This window comes from Columba livia, chromosome 28 (assembly GCF_036013475.1).
Source record: "Columba livia isolate bColLiv1 breed racing homer chromosome 28, bColLiv1.pat.W.v2, whole genome shotgun sequence".
Lineage (NCBI taxonomy): Eukaryota > Metazoa > Chordata > Aves > Columbiformes > Columbidae > Columba > Columba livia.
Window position 1 is genome coordinate 581856 of NC_088629.1, and position 12144 is coordinate 593999.

At 60.7% G+C, this 12144-nt stretch overlaps 2 protein-coding genes across 5 annotated transcripts; both read left to right on the forward strand.

Annotated features, from left to right (window-relative positions):
* The first annotated feature begins 530 nt into the window (after positions 1-530).
* CTSK (cathepsin K) lies at positions 531-3185 on the forward strand. The gene is made up of 8 exons (XM_065042840.1): positions 531-663; positions 1307-1427; positions 1507-1629; positions 1740-1895; positions 1975-2193; positions 2392-2557; positions 2640-2745; positions 2823-3185. The coding sequence occupies exons 1-8, from the start codon at positions 656-658 to the stop codon at positions 2920-2922; spliced, it is 999 nt and encodes a 332-aa protein (XP_064898912.1). The 5' UTR covers positions 531-655; the 3' UTR covers positions 2923-3185.
* A 1755-nt stretch (positions 3186-4940) lies between these two features.
* CTSS (cathepsin S) lies at positions 4941-12144 on the forward strand. 4 transcript variants are annotated; one of them, XM_065042829.1, is made up of 8 exons: positions 4941-5189; positions 5786-5969; positions 6168-6290; positions 6854-7003; positions 7126-7350; positions 8406-8571; positions 10347-10449; positions 11043-12144. In XM_065042829.1, exons 2-8 carry the CDS (start codon positions 5838-5840, stop codon positions 11140-11142), a joined length of 999 nt encoding a protein of 332 aa, XP_064898901.1. In that variant the 5' UTR covers positions 4941-5189; positions 5786-5837; the 3' UTR covers positions 11143-12144. The 4 variants fall into 4 exon arrangements, with proteins under 4 accessions (XP_064898901.1, XP_064898900.1, XP_064898899.1 ...); XM_065042828.1 differs by having other exon boundaries at positions 4944-5189; positions 5805-5969; XM_065042827.1 differs by having other exon boundaries at positions 4951-5189; positions 5793-5969.

Below are 12144 nucleotides of genomic sequence, written 5' to 3' on the forward strand. Positions count from 1 at the left end.
GTGACGGTGACGACGTCCTGTCTGTCCCCGCGGTGTCACCACTGGTCACCATCCCCGTCGAACTGCGGGGGCACAGGCCTGGGCTGTGGACACTGGGGTGTCCCCAAGGTGGGACCCTGGGGCACGAGGGTGTCCCCAGTGTCCCCAGGGAGGGATACTGGTGGGGGAGGACACCTCTGGGATAGAAGAATGTCCCCAGTGTCCCCAAGGTGCAATGCCGGGCAGGCGAATGTCCCCAAGGGGGGATGCTGGGGTGGGAGGGTGACCCCAGGGCAAGAAGGTGTCCCCAGGGTGGGATCCTGGGGCAAGAGGTTGTCCCCAGTGTCCCCAGGAGGGAGGGGCGGGATCACGTCCCCAGGGCAGGATCACGTCCCCACGTCCCCGGAGCCCCCGTCCCCTGCACGGGCTCTGGCTCAGCTCAGCCCCACGTGCAGCCGGAGGAGCCACCGCCATGGCCCCCGTGGCTCCCCAACCCTGTGCCCCCCCCGTGGCCCCCGTCCCCTCCTTCCCCCGCCACAGCTGCCAACATTTTCCAGCTGCCTCCGACTTCCTCAATCCAGCGCCATAAAAGCTGCTGCAGCCGCGGCCCCCGGTCCCGCCGCCCGTGTCCCCCGTCCCGCCGCCCCGGTCCCGCCGCCCGTGTCCCCACAGCGCCATGCCGGGGTAAGTGGGGGGACATGGGGGGACAGGGGGCCTGACAAGGCCTTGCTGGGCCGCTTGGGTGGCTTTTGTCCCCGGGGAATGGTCCCCAGTGGGAGTGGGGGGTACGGGCTGGCACGGCGGCGCCGGGACCATCAGTATCGGGGGAGAGAAAGGGAAACTGAGGCACGGAGCACAGGGGGGCCGGGGCTGCGTCCCCTGCTGTGGGGAGAAATCGGGTGAAGCAAAGGGGGGGACGGGATGCTGGGGACCCCCCATGGTGACCCTGCGCCCCCAAAATTCCGTTTATTCCCGGCCCAGGGCTGCGGGGAAGAGCTGGGGGGGTTAATGGGAACCGGCTGCCGGCTCATGTGATGCCGGCACTCAGCCAGCGCCGCCGGCCCCGAGCCGGGCGTGGGGACTCCTGCTTCCCGCCCCGGGACTGGGTGCGGGGGGTCCTGGCACCAGCACTGGGCAGCTGGGGGGGTCCTGGTCCCCACCAGCCCCGAAACTGGCTGTGGGGTTCTGCTGCCCCCGGCCCCAAAACGGGGTTGGCAGGGAGGTCCCAGTTCCTCTGGTCCCAAAACAGGGTGGATGGGGGGTCTTGGCCCCAAAACTGGGCGTGTGGGGGTCGCAGTGTCCCCCCCAGCTCAGTCCCCGTCCCCAGGATGTGGTGGCCGGCGCTGCTGGCCCTGCTGGTCCCGGCTGTGATGGCCCAACCGCAGCCCGAGCTGGACGCGCAGTGGCGCCTGTGGAAGAAAACGTACGGCAAGGAGTACAACGGGGAGGTACGGCCGGCGGGGGCACCGCGGGCGTCCCGGGGGGGGACACGCGGGCCACCCAGCAGCATCTCCCCCCGCGGCGCAGGCGGACGAGGCGGCGCGGAGGCTGATCTGGGAGAAAAACCTCAAGTACATCAACCGGCACAACCTGGAGCATGCGCTGGGCGTCCACAGCTTCCAGCTGGCCATGAACCACCTGGGGGACATGGTGGGTGACACCGGGGGCGGCAGCGGGTGGCAGGGACGGGATGAGCACCCCTGGGCGCTGCTCTGTCCCCAAGCCCCGGGGTCACACCCGCCCACCCCGTCCGTCCCCAGACCAGTGAGGAGGTGGTGCGGACCATGACGGGCTTGAAGGTGCCTCGTGGCCACCAGCGTCACAACGGGACCCTCTACGTCCCCGACTGGACCCAGCGAGCCCCAGCGGCCGTGGACTGGAGGAGGAAAGGCTACGTGACGCCCGTCAAGAACCAGGTGAGCGGGTGGCTCCCGGGGCGCGGTAGCACCTCGGTGTCCCCCCCGTGTCACCCTGTGTCACCCCGTGTCCCCGCAGGGCCAGTGCGGCTCGTGCTGGGCGTTCAGCTCGGTGGGCGCGCTGGAGGGGCAGCTGAAGCGCAGGACGGGGAAGCTGCTCCCGCTCAGCCCCCAGAACCTGGTGGACTGCGTGGCCAACAATGACGGCTGCGGCGGCGGCTACATGACCAACGCCTTCGAGTACGTGCGGCAGAACCGCGGCATCGACTCCGAGGACGCCTACCCCTACATTGGCCAGGTGGGGTCGCGGCCCCATCCTCTCCTCTCCCCGACCATCCCCATTTCCTCCCCTCGACCATTCCTATCCATCTTCTCCTTACCCCAACGATCTCCATTTGCTCCTCCCAACCATCCCCATGTTCTCCTCCCCTTGACCATGCCCATCTTCTCCCCCCAACCATCCCCTCCCTGTCCCCTGCCCTCGCTGGTCCCGCAGGACGAGAGCTGCATGTACAGCCCCAGCGGGAAGGCGGCCAAGTGCCGCGGCTACCGGGAGATCCCGCCGGGCAACGAGAAGGCCCTGAAAAGGGCGGTGGCCAGGATCGGGCCCGTCTCCGTGGGCATCGACGCCAGCCTGCCCTCCTTCCAGTTCTACAGCCGCGGTGAGGAGCCTCACCCGGGGAAACCGGAGGGGGTTATCCAGCCAGGGGGGGTTATCTGGCGCGTAATCAACTGTCCCCCCAGGTGTTTATTACGATGAGAGCTGCAACGCCGAGAACATCAACCACGCGGTGCTGGCGGTGGGCTACGGCGCGCAGAAAGGCACCAAGCACTGGATCATCAAGAACAGGTACGGCGGAGCCGCTCGGGGCCAGGTTTTACCAAGCCGGGCTTTGCCGGCGGCTCAGGCTCCGTGTTTCCGTGCAGCTGGGGCGAGGAGTGGGGCAACAAGGGCTACGTGCTGCTGGCGCGGAACATGAACAACGCCTGCGGCGTCGCCAACCTCGCCAGCTTCCCCAAGATGTGAGCGCTCGGCTCCCGCCCCAAATCCAGCCTTGTCCACCTGATCTCCAGCATCGCTCCAGTTTGGGGAGATTCTGCTTCTCCGCAGGGACGACCCCCCAGTTCCGATTGTCTCCGAGACCCCTTTGCCGCGCCGTCGGTGCCGCGGACGCCGCACCCGCCCGGGGACACTGGTGCGAACGGGTCCCACGTCCCGGGTGGGAACCGCCGTGCAGGACACGGCCCCGCCGGCTCTTGTCTGTGAAATAAACCACTGCTGGGAACCAACAGCGGGGCTGGTTCGCTGCGCGGCCCCGGCGCCGCGGTGGACGGGGCTCGGGCGGTGGAACAGTCGGACGCGGGAGGGTTTGTACACCGGTTCCCTGTTTTAGGGTAGAAAACCCCCCGGGGAGCGGCTGGCGAGGGCGGCGCTGTCCTGCTCCGCTTCCCCAGCCCCGCATTGCGCCGCCGTGCCGCGGCTCAGCTGCTGTCGTCACCACAATCGGCACCGCGGCCACCTCCCAGATTTAATTTTAACTCCCATTGGGTGGTGATTTGGGGCAATTTGTCCCCGGAGCCGGTTCCAGCATCGGCCACGGCTTTTTGGGTGAAAAACGGGTGAGAACAGGTCCAAACGCGGTCACTGAGCAGCCGTTCCCTTCATTCTCCTCCCCGAGGGGCACCCAGGATGCACTTTTTTGGCACAATCGGCCTTTTTTAGGTGTTTTTGGGGCTCCGCTCTGTCCCGGCAGCACGTGAAGGTCCCTCAGTTACCCCCAATGACCCCAAATTGCTGTTTCTCGTCCCAAAGCTTCCGCCTGGCAAAATTGGCTCCAAAAATTGGGATTTTTGCTCCTTTGGGAAAGTCCCGGGTGCTGAGTCAGCACAAAGGGAGCGGGGTGATCTGGGGACAAAGTGGTGACAAAGTGGTGACAGAGCGGTGACAGAGCGGTGACAGCCGGCCGCTCCGGGGCCTCGGGCTCTTTGCATTAAAGGTGTTTGTAAACACGTTTTTGGCGTGTGCGAAGCGCAGAAGCGGAGGAGCCGCACGGGAGCCCCGGGACCCCCGCGCGGGGGGAACGGCCGCGCCAGCGCAGCGGCGCTGGGAACACGCCGGCAATAAACCACCAAAACCCCCATTCAGGACGTTTCCACCTCATCCTCACGTCGGGGCTGAAATCCCACCCGGTGCCTCATCTCTGACCTTGGGAGGATTGTTTTAAAAATACCAAAAAAAGTGGTTTTAATGGATTCAAAATGGATTCATTCAGCTTCACCTGCTGTTTCTCAGGTGGTTTAATTCATTAACGAATTTAATTCCTTAATGATTTAAACCGTGTCTTTCCCGCCGTGCAACCCCCCAGGAAAAGGAATAAATAAGATTGTTGTCTTTTTGTTGCTGCAGCTGGTGCTGACCCGGGTGAGCGGGGAGCTCAGGTCTACCCAGCAGGATTTAGTGGTGTCCTGAGCGCCGGTTTGAGCTGGGAGGTCAGGTCTACCCGATTCAAACCAGCACTGAATAAACAGGATTTTCTTTTATTTTTGTTTTATTTATTTTATTTTATTATTATTTTATTAGTTATTATTTTTATTTTATTATTTTATTTTATTTACATTGAAGCACTGTTTTGGGCTGGTTTCAGCTGGGAGCCCAGGTCTACCCAGCCCAAACTAGCACAATAAATGTGATTTTTTTATATATATTTTAATGTTTTTATGTTTTTATATTTTTATGTTTTTATATTTTTATGTTTTTATATTTTTATGTTTTTATATTTTTTGTTTTTATATTTTTATGTTTTATGTTAATTTTGTTTATTTCTAAGCTGTTTTGGGCTGGTTTCAGCTGGGAGCCCAGGTCTACCCAGCCCAACCCAGCTCCAGCCTCGGCCCCGTCCCGTCTCTCAGCTCAGCACCAAACCACAACAAATGCCCAAACAAAGCAATTTTGGCGGAGCGCAACCCCTGCCCCGGCCCCACAGGCAGCGCCACCCTCCGCGGGGCCCGGCCGCTCGTTTGGGGAGAAAACCATCATTTTGTGGTGGTTGCGACCATCCCGCTTCAGAGCCGCGTGACGGCCGCGCCGGCTCCCAGCGAAGCGAAAACGAAATCAGAGCGTTTCCTCATTTCCTGGCTCGTGATTTGTCCAGCAAATTGCAGCTGGTGTCCCGGTTTCTGTCCCGGTGTCCGTCCCGGTGTCTGTCCCGCTGTCCGTCCCGGCGCTGGGGACACTCCGCTCTGTCCCCGTCACCCGCGGGTCCGGACGCGCCACCCAACAAGCAGCTTTGCCAGGTACGTCGGGGCTTTGTGTTCAAACTGCACCGGGGCTGGAGGAAGTAAAACTGGAGAAATTCTGGTTTCTGCTGGGCTCTGTCGCCATCTTCTCTGCCCAACTCTGTTATTTTCTTTTATTTTATTTCTTTTATTTTTATTTTACTACTTTTTATTAGGTTTTTTTCTTTGTTTATGAGGTTTTTTGTGTTTTGTTTTGGGAGTCTTTTTGCCTTTTTCTTTTCTTGTTTGTATTATATATATATGTACACATACATATTTAACACTGGCAAAGGCAGGTTTGCCAAACCAGCCGCTTGACCAGGTGATGTGGAAACGTCCCCCGGGCAGGTGGAGCCGCGGGACGAGACGTCGCCCGGACGTGTCCCCGCGTGTCGGTGTCCGCGGGTGGGGACGGGAGGCTCGCCCCCCGGGGCCGTTCGGGAGCCCGGGTGGGATTTCCCAGCCCGTCCCACGGGGTTTTGGGGGAACCGGAGGGTGGGGGTGGGACGGGAGCCGGTGGCATCACCCGGTGTGGACACCGCGCCACGTCGGGGGTGTCACCACCGCCCTCGCCAAACCGGATTTGTCACTGAGGGGTCAATTGCGGCTCCGAGCCCTCAGCTCCCGGCACAGGTGACACCGAGTCCCCGGTCCCGGCGGAGCGGGATGAAGCTCCTGGTGGTTGTCACCGTCCTGGGGACCGTCACCGTCCTGGTGGCGCCGGGACAGCCCGACCCCGCGCTGGACTGGCACTGGCAGCTCTGGAAGAAAACCTACGGCAAGGAGTATCGGCACGAGGTACCGGTGTCCGGGGGCTCCGGGGTGGAGGTGTCAATATGGCCATGCTGCTCTGCCACTATCACCGCGGTGTCACAGACGGTCCAATGGCTCCTCGGAGCACGGTCGGGTTTGCGGGGGCTCCCGACGAGGTTTTGGGGGTGAAACGGCTGCAGGGAGGTCGTCGCCGTGTGTCACGGGGCTTGCGCTCGGTTGCAGGAGGAGGAAGGGCAGCGGCGGGTGACGTGGGAGAGGAACCTGCGCCTGGTGACGCTGCACAACCTGGAGCACTCGCTGGGGCTGCGCTCCTACCAGCTGGCCATGAACCACCTGGGGGACATGGTGGGTGCCGCGCTGGCCGTCGGTTCACCGCGGGGAATGGCGGTGGGGGAAACGCTGCCGGGACCCCCCAGCCCCTCGTCTGCTCGTGGGCTCCAGAAATCACGGAGAAGCTGCTCGAACCAACCTGCCGGCGTGAAGCAACCGGCCGTTGGGAAATAACTTGTTAACGCAACGTTTGGGTGGACGCGCCCGGTCCTGGTCATTATATGGTGCAAACCACCCTCCTTGGCAGCCCGAGGTGGCGGGGGGGGGATTCCTGCACCGCCCACCGGCTCCAGGGGGTTTTGGTGGTGGGGTGAAGCTTCGTGGTTTCTTTTTCTCGCCCTTTTCAATCGTGGGACGGTTGGGGTTGGAAGGGGCCTCTGGAGATGGTCGAGTCCAACCCAAACGAGCGTCTGGAAGCTAAATGTAAGGAATTAGAAAGCCAAGGACTCCCCAAACCTGGTGACTGTTGCCACTCAGACCGCTCAAGGGACGTCCCCTGCGCCCCCGGCAGGACCTGCCGGAGAGCAGAACTTCATGAGCTGGATTTTTCCAGTAATTCGTGTTTTCTTTCCCCCCAGACCAGTGAGGAAGTGGCGGCTTCATTAACCGGGCTCAAGGTTTCTGCTCGGGCAAACCGGAGCTCCCGGTACCGCCCGCAGCGCCGCGGCGGGACCCCGGACACGGTGGACTGGAGGGACCAGGGCTGCGTCACCGAGGTGAAGAACCAGGTCAGAGCAGCTCCAGCTCCCCGCCCGGGGCCTCGGCTCCTGCGCCCCCCCAGACATCGGCTCCCGCTCCCTCCCGGGGCCTCGGCTCCGCGGGGCAGCGTCTGAGCGCCCGGGGTTCGCAGGGCGCGTGCGGGTCGTGCTGGGCCTTCAGCGCCGTGGGGGCCCTGGAGGGGCAGGTGAAGCTGAAGACGGGCAAGCTGGTGTCCCTGAGCGCCCAGAACCTCGTTGACTGCTCTGCCATGTACGGGAACAAGGGCTGCGAGGGAGGCTTCATGACCAGCGCCTTCCAGTACATCATCGACAACGAGGGCATCGACTCGGACGAGTCCTACCCCTACACGGCCCAGGTGGGTGACGGAGCCCCGCGGAACACACGAGGGCGGGCACACGGCCCTTCCTTCTCTGCGGGCCTTCTTCTCTTCTTCCACCTGTTAAACACGTGCAGACGAGGTTCCCCGGGGCCTGGGGCAGTGCCAGCGCTGGGTTGGCAGTTGACTCCATCACCTTGAAGGTCTTTTCCAACCAAAATGGTTCTGATTTCCCTCTGTCACGGTTTCCACCACCCTGTGTCGTCTCCTCGGCTTCTGCAGCTGATTCATTCAAACCCGGGGAAGGGACCTTTATTATTTTCCTCGTAAGCGAGTGGCGGCACCAGCAGACGGAATTTCTACCTGTTTACTCCTGCCCTACGTAAATTATAGCGCAACGCGCCGTGCGGAAGGGAAAATGGGGACAGGAGCCCTGAGTCCGGGCGTCGGATTTTATTCCAGCTTCTGTAGCTAAGGAGTGGGATATTGATATTTTTACCACTTCAGTAGGCGACATTTCCGGTGAACGTGTTCGTAAAAGGCTGGTTTTAAAGAAAATACAGCAGGTGCTGCGTGATGCTGCAGGGCTGGGGGACGGAGCCGTGGGAACCGGAGTTCCCCATGGTGAGGGTCCCGGTGTCCGGAGGCGCCCGAACGAGCCGAGTCCCGGGAACACGGCCCATGGAAACGGGTCGAAATAGCGACTGCTCAGCCCCAGGGGGAAAAGCGGAATTCGAGTGTTGGGGCTGAGCTGGCAGCAGAAGTTGAGGTTGAGGAGGAGGAGGTTCTGATGGGAAAGGCAAGAAATGGGGCAGTTTCGATATGGAAGTGAGAGGTGGTGTCATCGGAGGTTTCTAGAAAGAAGGCACAAATTTCTGCTGATTCGGTTTGGCTGCTCCTGGTGTGGGGAAGCGACAGGGCCGGGTGTCCCTCCCGGTGCCCCGGGCGTCTCTTCTGTCACCTGCGCGCGGGGGTCAAAGAAACGCAAAGAACGGGGTTGTGCAGGGTGAAAATGAGTTGGTAGAAACGTCCCAAAGGTCTGGAGGTGTTCCTGGTGTGTTCCCCACGTTCCCCACCATCCCTTGTCCCCCCAGAACGGGACGTGCCGGTACAACGCGTCCAATCGCGCCGCCACCTGCTCCAAGTACGTGGAGCTGCCGTACGGCGACGAGGCCGCCCTGAGGGACGCCGTGGCCACCGTGGGGCCAGTGGCCGTGGCCATCGATGCCACCCAGCCCACCTTCTTCTTGTACAAGTCAGGTACGTCCTCCAGCCCCGACCTTCCTCACCAACTCCTGGGTCTGTCTGCACGTCAGGCTTGGGAAATTGGGTGGAAAACAGCAGTTTGGGGCTTAGCTCCTGGCTGGAGGGCTCAATACGGCAAAGCCTGAGACAGCAGCAATGGTGGTGGAGGTTGAGGTTGGGGTTGGGGTTGAGGTTGAAGGTTGAGGCTGAGGTTGGAGGTTGGGGTTGGGGTTGAGGTTGACATTGAGGTTGAGGCTGAGGTTGAAGGTTGAGGTTGGGGGTTGGGGTGGAGGTTGGGGTGGAGATTGAAGGTTGTGGTTGAGGTCAGGGTGGAGGTTGGGGTTGGGGTGGAGGTGGAGGGTTGGGGTTGGGGTTGGGGTTGAGGTTGGGGTTGGGGTGGAGGTTGGGGTTGGGGTTGAGGTTGGGGTTGGGGTGGAGGTGGAGGGTTGGGGTGGAGGGTTGGGGTGGAGGTTGGGGTTGGGGTGGAGGTGGAGGTTGGGGTTGGGGTGGAGGTTGGGGTTGGGGTGGAGGTGGAGGGTTGGGGTGGAGGTGGAGGGTTGGGGTTGGGGTGGAGGTGGAGGGTTGGGGTGGAGGTGGAGGTTGGGGTGGAGGTGGAGGGTTGGGGTTGGAGGTGGAGGGTTGGGGTTGGAGGTGGAGGGTTGGGGTTGGAGGTGGAGGGTTGGGGTTGGGGTGGAGGTGGAGGGTTGGGGTGGAGGTTGGGGTTGGGGTGGAGGTTGGGGTTGGGGTGGAGGTTGGGGTTGGGGTGGAGGTGGAGGGTTGGGGTGGAGGGTTGAGGTGGAGGGTTGGGGTTGGGGTGGAGGTGGAGGGTTGGGGTTGAGGTGGAGGGTTGGGGTGGAGGTGGAGAGTTGGGGTGGAGGGTTGAGGTGGAGGGTTGGGGTTGAGGTGGAGGGTTGGGGTTGGGGTGGAGGTGGAGGGTTGGGGTGGAGGTGGAGGGTTGGGGTGGAGGTGGAGGGTTGGGGTGGAGGTGGAGAGTTGGGGTGGAGGTGGAGAGTTGGGGTGGAGGTGGAGAGTTGGGGTTGGGGTGGAGGTTGGGGTTGAGGTTGGGGTTGGGGTGGAGGTGGAGGTTGGGGTGGAGGTGGAGGTTGTGGTTGAGGTGGGGGTGGAGGTGGAGGTTGGGGTGGAGTTAGAGGTTGGGGTTGGAGGTGGAGGGTTGGGGTTGGGGTGGAGGTGGAGGGTTGGGGTTGAGGTTGGGGTTGGGGTGGAGGTGGAGGGTTGGGGTGGAGGTTGGGGTTGGGGTGGAGGTTGGGGTGGAGGTGGAGGGTTGGGGTTGGGGTGGAGGTTGGGGTTGGAGTGGAGGTGGAGGGTTGGGGTTGGGGTGGAGGGTTGGGGTGGAGGTTGGGGTTGGGGTGGAGGTGGAGGTTGGGGTGGAGGTGGAAGGTTGGGGTGGAGGTTGGGGTTGGGGTGGAGGTGGACGTTGGGGTGGAGGTGGAGGTTGGGGTTGGAGGTGGGGGGTGGAGGTTGGGGTTGAGGTGGAGGTTGGGGTTGAGGTGGAGGTTGGGGTTGAGGTGGAGGTTGGGGTTGGGGTGGAGGTGGAGGGTTGGGGTTGAGGGTTGGGGTTGTGGTTGAGGTTGGGGTTGGGGTTGAGGGTTGGGGTTGGGGTGGAGGTTGAGGGTTGGGGTTGTGGTTGAGGTTGGGGTTGGGGTTGAGGTTGGGGTTGGGGTGGAGGTTGAGGGTTGGGGTTGTGGTTGAGGTTGGGTTGCCGTTGACACTGAGGTTGAGCCAGAGGGGGTGTTGTGGCCCGTGTCCTTCCCGACCGCGCTGTTTCGCAGGCGTGTACGACGACCCGCGGTGCACGGACGAGGTGAATCACGCCGTGGTCGTCATCGGCTATGGGACCCTCAACGGTAAAGACTATTGGCTCGTGAAAAACAGGTAAAGGCTCGACCATCCGTCACCGAACCCCCGTTGTCCATATGCTCGTCCCTAGGGAACGGCTCCTCCCGCTGGCATCCTCACCGTTTTGTAGTAACCGACGTTTGTAATGACGATGTTCTACAGTTCTGTGATATTCACAGAGGCGGGAGGGGGATCAGCTGCTGCTTGTGCAAGAGGGTTCGTTAAAGGTTGGGAATTGGGGTCGGTCCTTAGATCATTAAATCATCGAATTTACGCTCAACCGTGTCCCAGCACCTGGAGATGTGACGGGACCTTAAATGCAGCTAAAATGCACTTACACCCACCTTAAGTTACTTGATGGTGTCGTCATGACTTGATATTGGGTTAGAAATGCCATGAAATGGTTAATTGTAGGATTATAAAATCACAGGATCATAGTTTGGGTTGGAAGAGACCAAAAGTCTCCCAAGAGTCCGACCGTTAACCCTGAATAATGAAAGTGAATGAACAATGGAAGCGCCTCGGTGCTGAGACGTCGGCACATCAGCCTCTTCACTCACAGAACAAGTAACTCCATTTTTCCCCTTTTTCAAACATTTCTGTTTGTCCCTGTGTCCCCCGTCCCCAAGCTGGGGGGTGCACTTCGGCGACGCCGGCTACATCCGCATGGCGAGGAACCACCACAACCACTGCGGCATCGCCAGCTTCGCCTGCTACCCGCTGCTGTAGAGCCCGTTAACCCCCGTGTGTCCACACCGACCCGCCGGCACGGCGAGGAACCACCACAGCCCTGTGGCTTCGCCTGCTGCCCGCTGCTGTAGAGCCCGTTAACCCCCGTGTGTCCACACCGACCCGCCGGCACGGCGAGGAACCACCACAGCCCTGCGGCATCGCCTGCTGCCCGCTGCTGTAGAGCCCGTTAACCCCCGTGTGTCCGCACCGATCTGCCAGCACGGCGAGGAACCAGCACAGCCCTGCGGCATGGCCAGCTTCGCCTGCTGCTGTAGAGCCCGGTACCGTGTGTCCACACCGAACAACCCCGGGCAGCGATCTGCCCTGGGCTGCACGAGGGTTCGGAGCTGATCGCCAGGCGCCTTCTGGCTGCTTTTTGGGGGAAAAAAGACCTTTTTCCCCACAGAAAAGAGGCTGGGACGCAAAAGGCGTTTTCTCCCGGCCGGCGCTGCCATGCTCAGCTCTGCCGGCGGTCACGCCGGTTTCAGCGCGGTGGCGGTTTCCCGTCCCGCTCCGTGCGGCCGCACCAGCACCCTTCGGCTCCGGGCGGCGCTGGCGGCACCGCGGAGTTTATTGGGAAAAATAAAATAAGTAAAATAAAATCAGCTTTACGGTGCAAAAGCGAATCTGTGCGTGGGGGGGGCGCTGCCGGCACAGCCTGATCCTGGTTTATATTGTTCTGTTTGATTCTGCTTTAGTCTGCTTTGCTTTCTTCTGTTTTACTCTGTTCTATTTACAATATAATATGTCAGATGATATATCATAGGTGATAGGTGATATATCATGGATGATATATCATACGTGATAGGTGATAGATGATATATCATAGATACTTGTGATTGATATGATGGTGTGATATGATGATATGACATGATATATAATATGATACAATGATATGATTTATATGATTTGATATGGTATTATGCTGTATCATATTATATTCTATTGTATTATATCATACTATATTATACTATATTATACCATACTACCTTTCCTTCA